The sequence below is a fragment of the Centrocercus urophasianus genome, unplaced genomic scaffold, assembly GCF_019232065.1.
Source record: "Centrocercus urophasianus isolate 14NV4802_14NV808 unplaced genomic scaffold, USGS_Curo_1.0 seq_734, whole genome shotgun sequence".
NCBI classification, from domain to species: domain Eukaryota; kingdom Metazoa; phylum Chordata; class Aves; order Galliformes; family Phasianidae; genus Centrocercus; species Centrocercus urophasianus.
Genome location: NW_024885349.1, coordinates 18,814 through 38,340, shown reverse-complemented (window position 1 = coordinate 38,340; position 19,527 = coordinate 18,814). Strand labels below are relative to the sequence as shown.

At 40.7% G+C, this 19,527-nt stretch overlaps 1 protein-coding gene across 1 annotated transcript in view; it reads right to left on the bottom strand.

Annotated features, from left to right (window-relative positions):
• LOC122170901 (M1-specific T cell receptor alpha chain-like) overlaps positions 1–8,108 on the bottom strand; it is a 32,739-nt gene extending 24,631 nt beyond the window's left edge. Inside the window, exons 1-3 of the mRNA XM_042838155.1 lie at positions 8,054–8,108; positions 5,517–5,570; positions 2,222–2,299 (exon numbers count right to left, since the gene is read on the bottom strand). Coding sequence (XP_042694089.1) covers positions 2,222–2,299; positions 5,517–5,570; positions 8,054–8,108 — 187 coding nt within the window. The remainder of the gene's footprint in view (positions 1–2,221; positions 2,300–5,516; positions 5,571–8,053) is intronic.
• Between the last annotated feature and the right edge of the window lie 11,419 nt (positions 8,109–19,527).

Sequence of the window (19,527 nt, the reverse complement as noted above, 5' to 3'; positions counted from 1 at the left end):
TGTGTTTGTTTGCTTAAAGTTATTCAACACTGAGCAGAAAGTGGCTTAAAACTTACTTGGTTTTACTCTTAGTTGAACTCCACTTACAAAGGTGAATTTTCCTCCAGAGGCAGAATTCACACAGTCTTTGTTTTCGCAACAAAAACCTCGAGCTTTCTTTTTTTACGTGGCTTCAAACAACAACAAACGTACAGTCTTCCCAAGTGAGTTCCTTGACAAATTCATCATACATTTCCTTTGAAGATGTTCCTAATCGGCCTTTAAACTTTGACAGAGACCACCAACAACTGTACATTTTCTCCTTCATCCATACAAGAAAAGATGCAAGAATTACTAGCAAACTGCACTTTCAACATTAGATCAGCCTTCAAATGGCCCTCCTGCACACTGCACATTCCTTCCAAGTGTCTTTCCTGATTCCAATGCTCTGATCTGCCCAAAAATACACCCTGCTTATTCCATTTTGCTTCCTTTACAACCCACGAGTTTTGCCAATGAAAATGTGAACTTTTTGTTTATCAGCAGGGGCACAAACTTCAGCTTCTAACCTAGACAAGGTTCTGGAGAATGGAAATAAAAGGGTAATGAGGGTACCTGCAGTTCCTGAGATTTCTAGGAACATGAAATGCTGAAGGATAACAGTAACGAAGGTGGGACTCCTCTCCACACTCACAGAAATCTGTAACTGAGTTGTTTCTATAGAAAAAGAAACATTCAGCATGCAGACCTTTGGGAAGGATGCTCTCTGTCCTGCAGTTGACCACGGACATTAGTAGAGGCTTCCCAGAAATGCATTGCTCAGTAACCTGTATTAAACTTGTTTTGATTATCTGCAAATGAAACAAAGCATTTAGCTGTCGATACGACAGAAAAGCTGAAAACTGGACATTCTTGTAAGACTTTCCCATTACTTCTAAACACCTGTTCAGCTATATATTTTCTTCCTGACTCAAGGTCAGACTTGACTTCTGATCATCCACAAAATGAGAGGACAGCAGAATTTCAAAGGCATTCACACAGAAAGGAGAATTTGACTCTTCCATCACTTCTCACTCAGGCTGTTTCTACCTACCAGGTTTCACCATCAGCTGTGTTCCACTTCCAAAGGTAACTTTCCAGTTGGATGTTGAAGACACAGTGATACATTCACTAACAAAAACCCCACACAACTTCTGGTCCAAAAAAACAACTTCCTGTTCCTAGTGATATCAAGAGAGAAAGCAGGTACCACCATTATCACGTACCCCTGGTTCTGCGTTGGGATAATTCCTTACGCGTTTGCACAGAAGTGCAGATGGGAATGGATTTGCATTGCATGAGTGGAAAATGAGGCAGAGTAGCCCATTAGCACAACTCCACTGAAATTCCTTGCTTAATTTATATGTAGAGCACTTTTTGCCACAGTCAGGAAGACTGGCAGGAAAAATCTCAGCCTTAAGTTAATACTGAAAAAAGGGTCTTTGTTTTAAGATGTATTAGTTTGCTGCTTCTCCCAAAGGTGACTTTCCAGGTAGATCCAATTTTCCCATGGTTGTAAACACCTATGCAAAAAATTTGCCAGGAAAACTTGGGGGAGACAAGTCTGAGCATTTAGAAGCCCGAACACACTGTTAGATACAGTTGTAATGGAGTGGAATTTCCAGCAGTTATTTTGGACAACACAGCAGCTTTTAGTGCTTCTCTCATTGGGAAACCTGGATAAACTCCTTCACTCTTAGTCAGTCTCAGCAGATAAGCAACATAAAGAAAGAGTCATAAAGAAAGAAGCCACAATAAACCAAACGGAAGGAAAGTCCCAGAGAAAAGGATTTGCATCCTATTTTTTCTTGTTTATTCAGTGGGCAGTAAGGCAGGTGAAGGATTCAAAATAGACCTAAGTCTCAGAAACCAGTTTCACATAACAGAAGTTGATTGTGAATCCTCATCTCAAACAGATCTTCCTGTAGGATTCGCTCTGACCAACATGATATTTCCACAACACAGAGGTAATTCATGTATTTTAGCAGAACAGTAGTAACTCAGATTAGTTTCAGTCACATCAAGGGGACGGAGAAGTTACAGGTGAGTTATTTAGAATGTGCACTTCTTCCCTATGCCCTCTTCCTTTTCATTTATAAAAGTCCTTCCCTCTGTATTTTAAGGAGAATGTACTGCAAACAAACAAATACAGCAAACTAAGTACTCTGTTTTTAGGTGACTGTGCTTGTGACAAGATACCTACTGTGCTTCACCAGCAGCCTCGTTCCTCTTCCAAAGCTGAGCCTGTCTGCGCTTCCTGAATAAACACAGTCAAAATCTCCTTGGCAAAAAAAAAAAAATGTCTCATGACTGGGGACTGGAGTTGTCAAAATAGAATTGTAGAATCAGGTTGGAAAAGATCAAGTCCAACCACCACCAACCTACCACTACTAAATTCACCACTAAACGTCATATCCATATGTTTCTTAGTACTTTTGTAGTACTAGGTACAGACTCCAGCACTTCTCTTGGTAGACCTCGAACTAAAAGTTCCAGCACACACTCATCCTGCCCTAAAAGTAGAGGATGTGGATCCCTTACAAGGATCACTGTGAAGTACCATTTCCAAGCACCACATTTGCCAGCTCTTCTCAAAGCCATTTGTTCAGAGCATGCACTTACTCACTGTAACGCTGAGCCTTGTTCCTCCGCCAAACTTCAGCTCCTTGTAGCTGCCTCCTGCAGTCACACATCATTTAACTCCTTTGAAAATACCTTTCCTGTTCTGCAACTGTGCATTAAGCAGGGAAACACCTTATCTGTGATGAGTTCTGGACAGGAATGGACCAAGATGACCCCAACCCCAGTCTTATTCAGCCCAGCAAAGAATTTTCATGAAAAATATTTCCACCTGTGAGCCCCCTCGACAAGAAATTTTATCACACTCCTGACTACAAGGCTTCATTCTCAATTCCTAATTAACAGTTCAGATCTTACATGCAGATTAAAACATAAATGGAAAAGAAAAAAGAGAACTTGTGCTTACAGGCAAGTAATTAACTGTATTCTTAATGAATTAGCATAAAGGATTGCATGTCTCAGCTTTTCATATGCATTAGTTCTGCAGTTTCACATACATATAAGAAAACGACTTTTACTTTAAGGTTTTTAGCAATGCAGTAATGAAGATGTCATGAACTCAACCTCACAATTTGTTTTTTCCCAACACTTCTTAGGTTTCCCTTCTCATCACCAATGTCCCTCTCCCAGCTTACACAAGCACACACAGTTTTCCTCCATTTTGGAACTGTAGTTGCTTGCCATTGATTTCAGTAGAGTCATGATTCCTCAACTACTAATATAAGGCAAAATCCATCAAGAATGCTGTTTTGATCTCAAATGAGAAGTTAGATTTATTACAACTATTTAGGTGGACCCCTGCACAACAGAAGAAAGAAAATAGTGAATAAGGTTCCTACAGGACCTGAGATTCTTAATATAATATATGAAACAAAATGACACTCTACAGGCTAGCACTCCATACCAATAAGAGCTGGGGGCACCTCCAGAGGAATTTTGAAAAACATTGGACATTTTTTACTGTAATTCAGAGCAAGTGAACTGTCCCTTCAAACATTAGTTTAATATCCTTTGTTAAATCTCATCACCTGAGTGTGCTCAATCCTGGCACTCTTTCTTAGACCAGTTTGCAGAAGAATACATTAGGAATTGCTGTTTCTACTGGGAAAACAGGCACACATTGAAAAAACTCCTTGATGACACTGACTGTGTCATGATTTACTTTTAGCTTTCAGCTGCTCTCCTACTGCACTTTATCTTCACAGCTAGACAGATCTGTAAATCCCAATAACTATGACAAGAAGCAGGTAAAAGCAATCAAGAAAGTGCTGTTAACTAGCCCACGCTTATTGGCTTCACAATTGATGGTGTGCTTTGCCCAAATACCTCTGTTCTTCTTCCTGCAGTTTCACTGCCCAAAAATCTTGTAAAAAGTCAGCTCTGAAGTCTGAACTTAAGAATTTCTTGGCTAAAAACCTCCCTGTCACACCAGGACCTGACTGTAAGGCAGAAGTTGTGACTTTTGGAAGATAAAATAGAAAAAATATATAGCTAATCTAATATTTTAAATGTTATCTGGATTGTTTTTTTTTTTCATTTGCCTCTCAAATATTTTCTTTGAATTAAAGTCACAAATTGCAAATTCCTGTTCCCTTCTTGAATGATTGTTCTGACTTCTTTCTGGTGAGAGAGGATAAAGTTCGATTTATTCTGCAGATTTCAGGTATATTCACCTGTTATGTGTGCATAAGCACGAGTGACCTTTTAGTCACAAAGATTCAATGGACAATGAAGTCAGTCATCTTCACAAAACAAGATTTTAAGTATCTCGGTATTTGAAGTAAAGGGCAGTCAATTAAGTTTGCTAATTACTTTTCTACTTAATATTACACGGGTGATAGAACAGCTGTGAACAGGCCTTGCTGAAGTATCAGAATACACAGAGAATTTGTAGTGACAGTCCTGAAAAAGTGCCTTCACTTTGTCCAATATACCGCTTGTAAATAAAAGCGTGTCACTGAAGGGCTTGGATACAATCTCCTTTCTAAGGTACCTCGCTGTAGTTTTAAGGGGAGAAGAGAATTCAGCAGAAAGCTGATACTAAGCTGTCTGATTTGTATTGCTGCACACTTTCAGGATGGATCTGCACCCATTGGAGAGGCACTGAAAGAAGGCAGCTACGGCCAGGGCACAGGAACATTTTTGCATATCCAGCTCCACTGAAGATGTGTGGCTGGAACTGGGAATATGCTGAAGCCGTATGATTTCAGATCACTCTTTTTACTCACTTGCAAGCACAGACAGGTGAGTTCCTCCACCAAAAGTTATCCTTCCGTAGCTGCCAGGAGCTCACTGTGACAAAGCGCTTTACATAAACTGCAGATTCTGAATCACTGCTGAACTACAGAGTTAAATGCTGTCATTCCAAAATCCTTAGAACCAGTATGTCCTTCTGTGCTGACCGCTGTTTGCTTTAGCAGGTTAAAAACATGCTGAACCAGACCTTATCACAAACAGCATAACACTTTGCTACCCATGTCAGTGCGTGTTTGAGGCCTGTAAAAACAAAAAAGTTTCTCCCAATTGAGAGATTTCAAATCAAATATAGATATAAAATGAGGGCTTCATTTAGCATGCAATATTTCCATGCAAACATTATTATGCCAGCATGTTAATTTTAAAGAGGAAAAAAATATATCTTAATTCTTCCTTACTTGTCACCCTTCTAGGACAGTACATTTGGAAAGTTGGAAGATGAAAAATTAATACTGAGAAGTTTTTCAGCCTTAAGGGTACTACACAGCACAGTCACTACATTCCTAAACACAAGATCTGCAAACAGATTTAATGTCTAGAAACAAACAAGCAAAATATTGAAGTGAAATGCATAAAGCTGCTTTGACGTAGCAAGCTGAACCTCGGAAACTGAAGCTGGATGGTAAAGGCTGGTGTATGAAATTCTTTCCTTCTTCACTTACTTGGTGTTATGAAAAGATTTGTTCCTTGGCCAAAGGTTGCAGCCCTCGAGTTTCCTGTATTCACACAGCCAACAAGTGCTTTACAAAAACCATCCAGAGAAATACCTGCATCTCGTTAACTCCTCTCCTAGAAGAAAACTTAATTAAATTCAGTCAAGAATGCTATCTGATGATGTCTATAGTTTATTACTGAATTTGTCATTTGGCTTAGCTAAGGAGATGACCCTCAACAAGCTATATATAAATGTAAAAGCAATAATACCTATAGATGTCTGCCTCCCTTTTATTTTCACTACGTTGGAAACTAAGTGATTTCATCAATTATTGCTCCATTGCTTTCAAACCTCTACAAGGCCTTTCTTCACTAGGAAAAAACACCTGATTTACCCTCAGTTTATTTGCTTTCCCAAAGGTGAATGTAGTGTTACTTTTCTTCACAGAAGCCCACATGGTGCTGCATTTGGGATTTCTGATGAAAACAGTACTGCTACCAAACCAACGTTATAACCGTTGCTGGGTGATGTTGACACCAAGTCAAGATCTTTTCAGCTTCTCAGGCTGCCCTGCATGCAGGAAGGCTGGCAGTGCACAAGGAGCTGGGAGGGAGCACATCCAGGATGGCTGACCCAAACTGACCAAGGGACATTCCATGCCCTGAGCACTGAGCTGCTGGGGGTAACCTGAATCTGGTTTTTGCCAAATTTATGGAATTCACACCCACAGAGCTTTACAAGATCCCATCGACAGCAAGCTTTTGACCCAAGGCAGGATTTCTCCAATTCATAATTTCCATTTCATTGCAAAACTAGTGGAAATCTTTGTTTGGAAGTGGGTTTATTGCATTGTTTTGTCCCTCCTGCTCCCCTAGCCTTCACGTGCTGCAAAGAAACTGAGAATCTGGACTACGTGTTCAAGGATATTACATGTCTTGTGACAGACCAGGTGTAAATCCTGCACATTAAGTTCAGCACCGACGTCCGAGTGCCTTTCCATAATTAGTAGAAATACACAGGCATTTCTCATGCCTTATGTATGATTCTCAAGCCTTTTATATGAATTCTCATCATATAAAAGCAAACAAACAAATAAAATCTCTTTCAGAAAAAATCAAACAAAGAAAAAAACATATAAATCCATTGATGGAAATAAAAGTAAAAAATCACCTTTGGCTAGAAGACTTGACCATAGATGTTCAGTTTTAGAGACTAAACCTGGGCTTTCAAGACAAACAATAACACTCACTTACTCTTCTTAAAGAAGATTTCCTCATGAAGTTATCATTAGATCCCTAATTGACAAAGCTGCTCTCAGCTTCACCAAACTCTGCTTTTGAGATAATTTTTTTTAAATTCACTTGGATGAACAGACAGGCTTATCCTCTTGCCCTGTGTCACCATTTCATTAGCATGCATGAAGTTACTGTGTGACAAAGAGCTTTATCAAACATTCTGACAGTAGGATAGGGGAGTTTTTTGGCTTTGATGTGTACACATACATCTCCTGAGGGTTTCTTCTCAAATGTCCTAAATAAAAACCCCTCATGACAATTCATTTCTTTGCTGCCTTTTCTCTACATCATGTGCTGTGGGATCCTCTCTCACAGCCCAGTTCATATCTATCACAGGGCATAAAGTAGTTCTGTTGTTCTGCAGTAATTACTCAGCCTTCCACAGCAGCTGTTAACTGTGTGGTGAAGGTGGGTAAGCCTAAGCAGGACGGGAATTTTTTCTATAGCACCTTCTGCATCCGCCCCAGTCAGTGATATCCCATCGTACACCAACCTGCTGCACTGAGACAGCTAACACTGAAACTCCTCATCCAGCATGGCCTAAACTCAACAATGAAACAATGATATTTCTTCACGTGGGTCCTTTCTTTCAGATCCCCCCAATTCTCCTGACCAAAATGACCAAAAGGATTTATTCCTATTCCAGATACAAATTTGCGTTCCTTATGTCATTCTCGTGTTTTAGGGAATAGAGAATGGGAGAGTGGGGAAACGCTTCCATTAACTTCCTTTGTAGCTGAAATTAAAGATGATAGGCACTCTAAAAGCAAATCAGTTTTGCTGCCTATGTTTTCAATTCAGTAGATGAAAAAGAGCTTCCTAGAAACAGGCATTGCACCCCCAAAATTCACTATTATCCTCTTCTTGCTCACACATGACTAGCTACACATAGTAAGCCTAAAAACTGAAGTGCTAGCATTAGAGTGAATTATATTCTGACAGTTTTTTATTCCAGTAGAGTTTCTTTCTTCTTCTTCCAGAATATTCACTTGAGTTTAGCTTCAGAAATGTTTCTGTCTCAAAGTTAATCACAGTCACTTGCAGCTTTTCCATTACAGTGAACTACCTCAAAATGCCACTCAGATCTTACATGTGAAAACTTATGAATGCCATCCAGAACTTTGTGATGCCCATCAGCCCATTTCTCCGTTTGTTGAAATCCTGCTGAATGACACCATGACTCTTGCCCTTCCCCCTGTTTTCTGTCACCAGGAAACTCAGCATCCTTAACAAAGATTTTAGGCAGTACCTGGGGCTGACCCCTTGGGTACAGCAATAGTTGCTGGCCTCCAGCTGGCCTTCATGATCCTGGTCACCACACTCCAGGCCAAGTTGCTCAGCTGGTTTTCAACCTACAGCACTGTCTGCTCATCCATCCCATACATCAATAGCTTGTTTATGAAGTTTTTAGAGGACACAAGCCTGAAAGCCTTCCTGACGTCAAGGTAGACAAAATCCACTGCTCTGTCTTAAATTAAGAAGACTTAACCTATATTTAAGGGGAAACAAAAATAAAAACTGGAAAAAAAATCAGAAATTCTTAAACTGAGTGGGATCTAGTGTCAGTTATACACCCTGACAAAAATTAAGTAGATATTTGCCACAAATGTTTTTAGCTACTATAGAAAGTTTTGCAAAGACTCATTGGGGTTTAAAAGCTATAATTAAAAAAAAAAAAAAAAAAAAAAAAAAAAAAAAGAAAAAAAAAAAAGGAAAAAAAAAAAAAAAAAAAAGACACAGCAGGCAAACACATCTAGTTATTCTTTGAATCTCACAAGCTTCTAATCCTATCAAGTTGCTGATGGGAAGAGAAGAAGTGTCCAAGGAAAAATCTAACGCCTTTTCTCAAATTTAACTTCATATCCATCCCCAGAGTGCAAACTGTCCAAGCCTGTGCTTCTCTCTTTAAATAAACAGTAACATTCAAACCTTCCTAGAGACTGGACTGGCAATCATGACCAGCAATCATACAAGCAAGAAAGTGGTTATGAATTTACAGAACCAAATCAGACTGAAAAGTTTTTTAGCAATGATCTCAGCTGGTGCTGGCTTTGAAAATTAATACCCACCACTGGCTAATTTAATCATAATGCAATTTAAATGCACTGAGAATTATATGATACATTTTATGCATCATATTATATCCTTATGGATGCAGAAGTTTTTCTTCCATTCTTACCTGACTGAACCTTCTGGTTCTAAATACCCCTCTGGGAAGATGCTTCATCACTGTGTTCAACTACAGCTTACACAGTACCCAGTGTGAACAGGATTTTTATTCAACCCTTCTTTTACTTCACAAAACTGATGGAAATACGATTTGTGCTCCTGGCAGTTCTCCCCATGTTTGTCCCTTGGAAATGTCATCCTCATTTTCCTATCGTTAAAGCACAGCATCTTACCCGAAAGCACCGTGTGAGGTACAGCCCGCACAAATATGGTCTTGTCAATGACTGTACGCACTGTAGCTCAGCCCTTTACAAAAACAGGATGTCCATCCACACTCTCCTGACATTTAAGAGGTTTACATCACGATTTCTTGTCACGTAAAGATAGTGATCATTTGATATTTAAAGCAATTTGAGAAATTCCTTCATCTGCTGAGGAGAACAATTGGTAGAAGTGATGATATAAATTAATCACCCCGTAACTCTGCTAACATAACTCAACATCAGTAAATCTGATTTACGTATTAAATGGTTCTTTCTGAGCTGCACTGCATATGCAATCTGTACTAAAGCCAAAGACTTTCAGCTAAAAACTGCCTGAGGAGTGGGAAGGAATACTGTCCAATTCCCTACGGGATGAAAAGCAGTAGACCAAATCACTTGACATTTTGAAGTATCTATTTCTAATGCAGAAATAAAACAGAATTAGAATCAAAAGCAGTCCAACTCTGTCTTTCTGCATAAGGCATCCCACCCAATCCCAATCGTTTTGGTGCATAAAGAGTTTTAAAGAATTCCTCTACATCATTTCACACACAGTGGACCACAAAGGATAAATCATTTTAGCAGAGTCATGTAGCAAATGACCGCCCCACAGAACAGTCTTCCCGTCCTCCTACCCCTTGGTTGCACCCAATTACCTCTGATCAAGAGCACAGCTTCTGGGTGGTGTCTTGCACCTCCATGTAGTTATTATTGATTGCAGTACACCTAATGAAAAAAAAAGGACCACCCAAATTAAAAATCCTTTTTGCCAAGGAGGAATCTTAATTCTTTAAATCTCCAAAAAAGTAAAGACTCTGTTTTTGTCAATTTTGTCCCAAGAGAAGTTCCTTGACAGCAACAAAGAAACGGACCTGTTTCAAGAGACAGCCAGGTCCACAGGCAGCACTTTCCAGAGTGAGAAACCCCTGAGCAGAAATGCTCTCAGCATTCAAAGGAACAATTACTCGACGTTCAAAGGAACAAAGGGTGTCACCATGCCAACGCCGCTCCTGTTGTCTCATCCGCAGCCTTCCTAGACGCAGCGATTTGCTTTCTAATTTCTTCCTCCCAGGGCACCAGACAGCTTGGCACCTAATATTCGCCCGCCTTCTCATCAGTGCCTTCATTTACTGAAACCAGAAAGCTCTACTGCATTCCTCACTGTTTCAGACTTTGTCCTTGTTTAGCAAGACACCCATAGCCTCAAAAGACCCAAATGTTCAGACTGCTGCTGCTTGTTTTCTTTAATTTACAGTTCAAAGTTCCCTTAGAAGGACCAACATATTTCAAAAGCAGTTCTGCAAGCCTTTGCCGTATTCTACTTCATTTCATTCTAAAGAAGTCACTTTTCTGTACAACAAACAACTTTATCTTGCACCTCCAAATAGGGCATATTTGCATCTCAGTTCAGTTATTCATCTTCTTTCACATACACACGTCTGGCAGTGGGCTTTTTAAAGCTTATTTCTCATATAACAAGAGTTTTCATCTGCACTGGTCGGCAATTTGAGAATGCAAACTCAGAGCAGGTAAGTTTAATCCGTGGCATGTGCAGAGGCAACAGTCACTTCATTTTGGTTTGTTTGATCTTGCTTTTTGTGTTTGTGTTGTTGGGTTTTTTAAACTATTTTCTTTGTAGGTTGTTTTTTTGTTTTGTTTTGGTTTTGGTTTTGTTTGTTTGGTTTTTTGCTTTTAGTTTTGTTTGCTTTTTTTTTTTTTTTTCTTTCCCATTCAACTTATTTATTGAAATTCATCAAATATAAAAGCAGAAAAATTAACACTCCAACCAGCAGGTAGCAGGAGAGATCAAGGAAAGAAATTCAGTTCACATCAACATGCCTGATTTTATGTGGAACAGTTTAGTATTTCAGGCAAATAGAGCACACAGATGAGAATATTATCAGAAGAGGCCAGCACTATTCCTATTGTATTCATAATGCTGTATAAAATACCATAAGGATTCAGTTCCACAAAAGGATTTTTTTTTCATGCTTAAAATTAAAAAAAAAAAAAAAAAAAATGTTTAAAATAATAGCAAGAGAACAATCAGTTTATCAGCTCTATAAACACTTAAAACATCTATAAAAAGTTGTATGGCTGAAAGTGAAATAAAGCCTGATTTTCCATCTCAAAGTTTAAGAGGAAAAGGGCAGACTGTTCGAATCCAATTCACTCCCTCAAGAAATCATTTTGAGATTTTTTACCCCATTCTCATGCATTCTCGTTACTTTCAGCAAGTTAAAACCAAGAAGTACTGGGTTTTGCTCTGAGAACCCTTCAAAATATTTGCATACTCCATAAATTTCTGGGATGTGGACAGAAGGAGAACAGATCAGTTGAATCATTGGCTGCAGGGATGGCACTGTGCACAGGGCTTTGGTTTCTGTGGTCCAGGACACACCTTCAATAGACCAGACATGTTGAGTTGGTTGGGATGCAGTGACCGGGAGGGACAGGAACATATGAGGCAGCAAAATGGCTGTGCTTATCACCAGGGCTTTGAACTGGATTTGATGGGAGAAGTGGATCAGTGCTCAGTGAGTAGAGCTAGGGAACACAGTCAGTTTAGGAAGCAGGAGGGGAAATCTCAGGGAAATTGGGATGGGCTCCTCCAGGAAGGAAACACAACAGCCCAGCTGAAGTGCCTCTACACCAGTGCATGCAGCATGGTAAATGAGCAGCAGGAGACAGAATACTGTGATTAAGGGCTACAAGCTTTTTAGAAGAGAGAGGCAGAGCAAGAGGAACAGTGGAGTGGCTTTCTTATTCTTTCTTTTCTTTCTTATTCTAAGAAATAAGTTGCATAAACAGCCATGACCAGGTTGAGAGCTTGTGGTTTAAAATTAGGTACCAGTCCAAGGAATCTGGCAGTTAAAGTCTGATACAGGGTACCTGATAAAGCAATCCTATTGATGAGGCCTTCTTGCTTCAGCTGCAAGAAGTGCCATGCTCACAAGCTCTCATCCTGGTTGGGGATTTCAATCACCCAGCTATCTACTGGGAAAACAACATGACGAGCTGCAAGCAATCCAGGAGACTCCTGGAGTCTTTTGAGAGTAACTTCTGGGTCCAGGTTTTGTTCAGACTAATCAGAGGTGAAGCATTAGTGGAGATTATTAAGGAGGTTATGATTGCAGGCAGCCTGAGCTGTAGTGAAGATGCCCTGGTCAAGTTCATGATCTCAAGGAATTTGAGCCTGGCAAAGAGCATAGTCAGGACCCTGAACTTCTGGAGAGTCAACTTCAGGCTGTTTAAGGAATTACTGGATTATATCCCCCGGGAAACTGTCCTTAGAGACAGGATCAGAATAAAGCTGGCAGCATTTTAATGACACCTTTCTAAGAGTGCAGTAGTTCACAGTGTAAGAAATCAAGCAGAGCAGATGGGAAAGGAGCATGGCTGAGCATGTACCTGCTGGTCAAACTGGGGGATAAAAAGGAAGAATACAGGCAGTTGAACCAGGGATGGTGTGCTGGGAAGAATGCAGAGATGCTGCCTGTACATGCAGAGATGAGATCATGAAAGTCAAGGTGGAGATGGAGCTGAACTTGGTGAGAGTTGTGAAAATAACAAGAAGGGATTCTACACACACATTGGTTAAGAGACAGGTCAAGGAAAGTGTACTCTTTCTGAAAAGTGAGATGAAAGAACTGGCTTCAAAAGACATGGAGAATGCTGAAGTACCAACACTTTCTTTGCCTCCTTCCTCACTGCCAGACAGGCTCCTCATGTCTCTCATGTCCCTGAACCTCCAGGTGTGGGTAGGGGAAGCTAAATCTCTCCCTCTGTAAGGGCAGAAATGTCAGAGACCACCTCATGAGGTTAAACTTGTACAACTCTATGGGTCTGGACAACATCCATTCCAGGGTCCTGAGGGAGATGGTTGATGTGGTTGACAAGCCTCTCTCCATTATATTTAAAAAGTAAAGGCTGTGAAATGAAGTCCCTAGGGACTGGAAAAATGGAAACAACTTTGCCATTTTCAAGAAAGGGAGGAAAAGGAGGAGGATCAACAGATGTGCGAGCCCCATGTCTGTACCTGGGCAGGTCACAGATCAGATATCAGGAAAATATGTTAAGCCATAAATGAGAGGTGACTGAGACAGCCAGTGTAGCTTCACCAAGAACAGACCATGCCTGACCAATCTGCTGGCCTTCTATGATGGAGTGGCAGCATCAGTGCACAAAGGAAGTACAATTGATATCATCCATCCAGACTTCTACAGGGACTTCAACATGGTCTCACAACACATCCCCATCTATAAATTGGAGAAATGCAGATTTGAAGGCTGGACTATTAGTGGACGAGGAACTGGTTGGATTATTGCAACCAGAGGGTTGTGATCGAAGGTTTTATGTCCTGGTGGAGGCTGGTGACAAGTAATGAACTCCAGGGATCCATCCTGGGACCGGTGCTCGTCAGTGACAAAGATGATGGGATCAAGTGCACTCTCAGCAAGTTTGCTGATGAAACCAAGCTGAGTGATGCAACTGACATAATTGAAGGAAGAGGCATCATCCAGAGGGACCTAGACAAGCTTGAAAAGCATGCCCATCTGAAACAAATGAGGTTCAACAAGGCCAAGTACAAGCTGTTGCAGTTTGGCCAGGCAATCCCAGATGTGTGTACAGACTGGGAAAAGAGCTGAGAGCACTTCTGCAATGTCTTGGGGGTTCTGGTGTATGAAAAGATTTACAGTCACCAGCACTGTATTCTTGAAGCCCAGAAGGCCAACATCAAAAGAAAGGTGGCCAGGAAGGCAAGGGAGGTGATTGCCCCCCTCCACTCTGTCCTTGTGAGGTGCTATGTCCCAGCCTGGGGATCCCAGCACAAGAAGGATACAGAACTGTTGGAGTGGGTCCAGAGAAGATGACCAAGACTAAGATGACTAAGGGGACCATAGGCCTGGAGCACCTCTCCCATGAATAAAGGTTGAGGGAGTGTGTTTTGTTTATTGTAGAGAAGAGTAGGCTTTGGAGACCTTTCATTGTGACTTCACAGTATTTGAGGGGAACTTATGAACAGGAGGAGACCAATTTTTGACATGATCTGACAGTGACAAGGGGGAATAGCTTTGAACTAAAAGAGAGGTGATTTAGTTTAGTTGTTAGGAAGAAATTGTTTATTCAGAGAGTGATTAGGCACTGGAAAAGTTTGCCCAGAGAAGTTATGGATGCCCCATCCCTGGTGGCATCCAAGACCAGGTTGGATGGTGCCCTGGGCAACCTGATCTGGTGGATGGGTTCCCTGCCCTTCTTTAATTCCGTTCTAACTGAAGCCATTCTACAATTCTGTGATTCTTTGATATTCCAAATTTAACCCTTGCACGTTGATTAATACAAGAATAGCTCTTAAAGCCTGCTGAGATTTGTAGTAGTTGAGGATAATTGGGGAGGATAATTACATTACACTCCTTTGGCAAGAAATCCCACGTCAGGATGAAATCATATACACAATTTAAAGACTTGTTGATGAGAAAATAGTCTAGCCCTAGTAAACTCTGGAACATGACATGAAAAAAGCAAAAATCAAGGTTTACTGTAGGGGAAATAGTGAGTCTTGCTCATGGCACATAGTTGTGTGTTGAAGAGAAAATGTTTGAAGAAACATTTTGTTCGAAAAGCAATTGTGGTTTTTATCCTGTTTTACTGCTCAGCTAAAACAGTGGTGTGTCATCAACATTGCTTTTCTCCTAAAGACGAAACTTAGCATCACACCAGACACTATGAAGGAAAAATCAGCTCAGAATGGAGCTGAAACTAGGACACGATCCTGACTTAGTTGTTGGAATCCTTTAAAGACAAGATCTGAATCACTGAACTCATTGAGCCAAATACTTTCAAAAGTTTTTGCTCTTTTTCTGATGTTGGTCTCCATAAAGATATAAAAGCTCTTGCAATTGTTTAAATAGGTTCTAAACTGTATTTGTGGCTCTTGCAAGACAAGTTTATGTGACAAATTTAAAAGCTACAAAGGAGTTTAATTGCCCCTTTATACCAAATATCAACGGCATTTTAAGATCTTCTCTCATTTTTACTCCTTGTTGATGAGCTTCTAGGATCAACACGGTACAGAGAAGGAGGAACACTTCTTGAAGTGAGACCTCTTTCCAAATGCCAAACGAGACATGGATACCGTCTGTGTTTCATGTCGCTCTGTACACCCAAGGCCATCTTGCAGCACCAGCTGCAGTGCTGAAAGGGAAGAGCCTCCCAGGGGTGCTGTGATTCATCTGTTACATTTTCTTTATTCTTGAGAATACCCCAAATGCCAGGATACTTTTCTAAAGATCTCACTGTTTTGTGGAATTCAAGCAGGAGAAGAGCATAAATTGAGCACTGGTTATGAATATGAAAATGTGCCCTCATGCATGGCCTGCCTTGAATCGCAAGAAGATTGTTTGAGCTTTTCATGTAAGTGTCTCTGATCTGTGGGTAAGAAAAATAAGACACAAACATCAGGATTTTTCTTACCTTTTGCTAGAGAAAAATGTTGCAATTTGTTTTGCAGGAGACAAGCAAGAAGCTCCTTAAAACAGTGTAATTACTGACAGAAAAGGGAACAAAAATAACCCCTGCTAACACATGGCAGAGAAAAAAAGGAAAAATTTGAGCACTCATTCTGATTCAATTGTGTTGAATTTCACTACCAAACCATTTGCCTTGTTGATTTTCATTGCTTGGGTGAAAATTTGTGATGATTTTTTAACCAAACCTTTTCCAATGAAGAAAAACTTCATTCAAGAACAACTACTTCCAACTTTATTCAGGAAGCTTTTCACTATACAGTCTTACTACTGGGCTGTACAAAAGCTACCTGCAAATAGATTTTAGAATCACAGAATCAAAATAACCTGAACTGGAAGAGATGCATAAGGACCATTGAGTCCAGCTCCTGACTCCACACAGAACCACCCAAAACTCAGATTGAGAGCACTGTCCGGATACTTAAACTCAGGCAAGCTGAATGCCACAGCCACATCCTGAGAAGCTGTTCCAATGCCCAGCCACTCTTGGTGAACAGCCTTTTCCTCATATCTAGTCTGACCCTCCTCTGTCACAGTTTCATGCCATTCTCTCAGGTTCTGTTGTTGGTCACCAGAGAAAGAAGATCAGCTCCTGACCTTCCATGCCCTCCTCCCATGAGGAAGCTATGGGTCACAATGAGGTCCTTTTTATCTTGCAGATAATCTCTATTTTTTTCCAAAGCTACATAGAATTATAGAATCATTTAGATGGAAAAAGTGCCTACAAATTCATCAAGTCCAACCACCAGCCTGACCTACCAAGTCTTATACTAAACCACATCCCTTAGTGCCCCACATCCACATGTTTCTCAAATGACTCCACAAATGACAACTGCCTGGACAGCCCATTCCAGTGCTTTGGCACCCTTTCATTGAAGAAGTTCTTTCTGATATCTCATCTGAACCTCCCCTGTTGCAACTTGAGACCATTTCCTCATGTCCTATCACTTGCTATCTATGAAAAGAGACCAACACTCTCTCTGTTCAACCTCTTTTTAGGTAACTGTAAAGTAATGAGCTTTCCCTTCAGCCTCCTTTTCTCCAGATTAAGCAATCCCAATTCCCTCAGTCCCACTACACTAGTTTTGTAGTCCCTATACCAGCTTTGTTGTCATTCTTTACACAGACCTGAGCAACACAATATCACTGTTATAATGAAGTGCTCAAAACTGAACATAGTGCTCCAGGTGCGGTCTCACCAGCATCATGTTCGAAGGATCTCCTCTTGTCCTGCCAACCACAGTATTTCTGATACACAAGAGGATGTCACTGGTCTTCTTGGCCACCTGAACACACTGTTGGCTCATGTTCAGCCAGTCGCTGACCAGCACCAGCAGATTTTTTTCTGCTGGTCAAATTTCCAAGCATGGACAATTTTCTTCGCATGTTCTGCATTGGCTCAATATTATAGTTTTTAAACTCTCAACAGAAAAGCCACTGATTGTAGGAGATAATTACGAGTTCACAAGGATGAAAAATAGGACCAGAGCTGCTACAGGTTCTTTCTTAACTCAAACTAAAATTTCTAGATCCAAAGAACTCATAACTGTGGAAATAATTGGGTGTTTTATTGAAACATCCAGTGCAGTTTATCTAGAAATGTAAGAGCTGGAAAGGATTTGTGCGTCTGCACACATGCTTGCTTCTTCCACCCATATCAGGTGGTATAGTAAGGTGTTGCCTTTCCCATTAACATCTCTTCTCTCACACTGGCTGCATAGATGCCAAAATTCCTCACTGGGTACAGAAACTTCTCATCTTCCAAGGGTTTATTACACCCTTCTTTAGTCTTTATTTGACTTATATATTTCTGTACAAATTTGTGCCATGCCACTCAGTAGTCAAACATTTATAGATCCCAGTCTTCCCATATGCAACATCACAAGTTTTCCATTCTGTGGTTTCCAGTCACAACCAAGGACTACTGAAGAAAATGCTATTTCTTGATTTTCACAGAGATCCACAGAGATTTCACAGAGAGTCTTGCCTGAGAAGCTGGGAAAAGGAGTGATCTGGAGTCTAATGAGAAAATGTGGTGGATGTCATCAGAAAATCAGGATAAAATATGAAAGAACAACTTCCCATAATTTATATTATGATGAGACTGTTCTGTTGGGTTATGTAAATTTCACTCATATTTTGCATAAGTGCCCAAGGCTGGGGCCTCAAACACAGGAAGGATGCAAAGCTGTAGGGCAACAAAGATGATCAAAGGGCTGGAGAATATCTGTAGTGAACAAGGATTAAAGGAGCTTGTTCAGCTTGTAGAAGAGAAGGCTCCTGGAAGATCTCATGATGGCCTTCCAGTACTTGAAAGGAGCTTACAAACAGAAGGGGACCTGACTTCTTACACTGTCTGATAGTGATAGGACGAAGGAGAATGGATTCAAACTAAAAGAGGGGAGATTTAGGTTAGATGTTAGGAATAAATTCTTTACTCAGAGGGTGGTGAGGCACTGGAACAGGTTGCCCAGAGAAGTTGTGGATGCCCCATCTCTGGAAGTATTCAAAGATGGGATCCTGTGCAGCCTGATCTTGTGGTTGGCAACCCTGCCCACGGCAGAGGGGTGGAACTAGGTGATCTTTAGGGTCTCCTGCAACCTAAGCCATTCTCTGATGTTGTGGTTTAAGCCGGCAGGTGGCTGAGCACCACACAGTTGTTTGTTCACTCACTCCCCTCCCCCCACAGTGGGACAGGGGAGAGAATCAGAAAGAAAAAAAAAAGAAGAAAAAAGAAAGAAGTAGAATTCATGGGTTGAGATAAAACTATTTTCTAAGATAAAGAATAATAATTTTGACAAATATGTATACATCTATGAATGTATTTTGCAAGTGATACAAGCTATTGCTCACCACCCCCCAGCCGATGCCCAGCTAGCCCCCAGCAAATGGCTTTGGCTCTGTACAGCACTGCTTAGCAGCAACTGTAAACATCAGCATGTTATCAATGTTGTTTTTCTCCTAGAACCAAAATATGGCATCATTCCAGGCACTCTGAAGAAAATAATTCTGTCGCAATTGATTCTATGGCTGTATGATAAGATGAAGGTTTTCCTCTAGGTGTCTGCAGGGTGTGAAAGACTGACCTGACCAAGTTATTAAGCAGTGTTTTTAGAGTCTGTCTTGAAGGCAGCAATAACTCAGTTGGTAGCTGTAATTTTCTCTCCAGGATGTGGTTAACTTGTTTTTCAAAACAAGGGGGAATTCACCTTGTACGTTGCAAGTTAGTTGTGTTAACCACAGCATCCTGCCTGCTGCTTCTGAGGGAAGGATGAGTTGGGGAGTCTGTGTGCTGAGTGTCTTTTTAGCAAGTTGCTATAGAAGTTATATCTCTCCATCAAACCAGCATACGTTGTTTCCTGCTGGCCCCATCCTGGTAACAGTGAATGGAAGAAAGTAGTGCGTTCTCATCTCTCTGCTCATCTCTCTGTTTTTCTTGTCCATGCTCATAACAACTTGTCTCTTAAGTGATTTCTCCTTGTACCTTTTTGATGTGATCCAGAATATCACACCAGATTCTTTATAAAGTCATCTGAAAAGTAAAAAAATAATATTTAAATCGCCTTGGCCTGGCCCTCCTGAAGCTTTTTAATGTGCCAAAGGAAGCCTTCGCTTCCCAGTACAACCCTAGGAAACACAAATTCATCAACAGGAAACCCAGGATATCAAAGCTGTACATCTGATGTCGCTGGTCATTGGAACAACTAGATTTTACCAATCTCCCTTCCAAATTCAGAAGAATAAACACAGTACAAACTACAGCA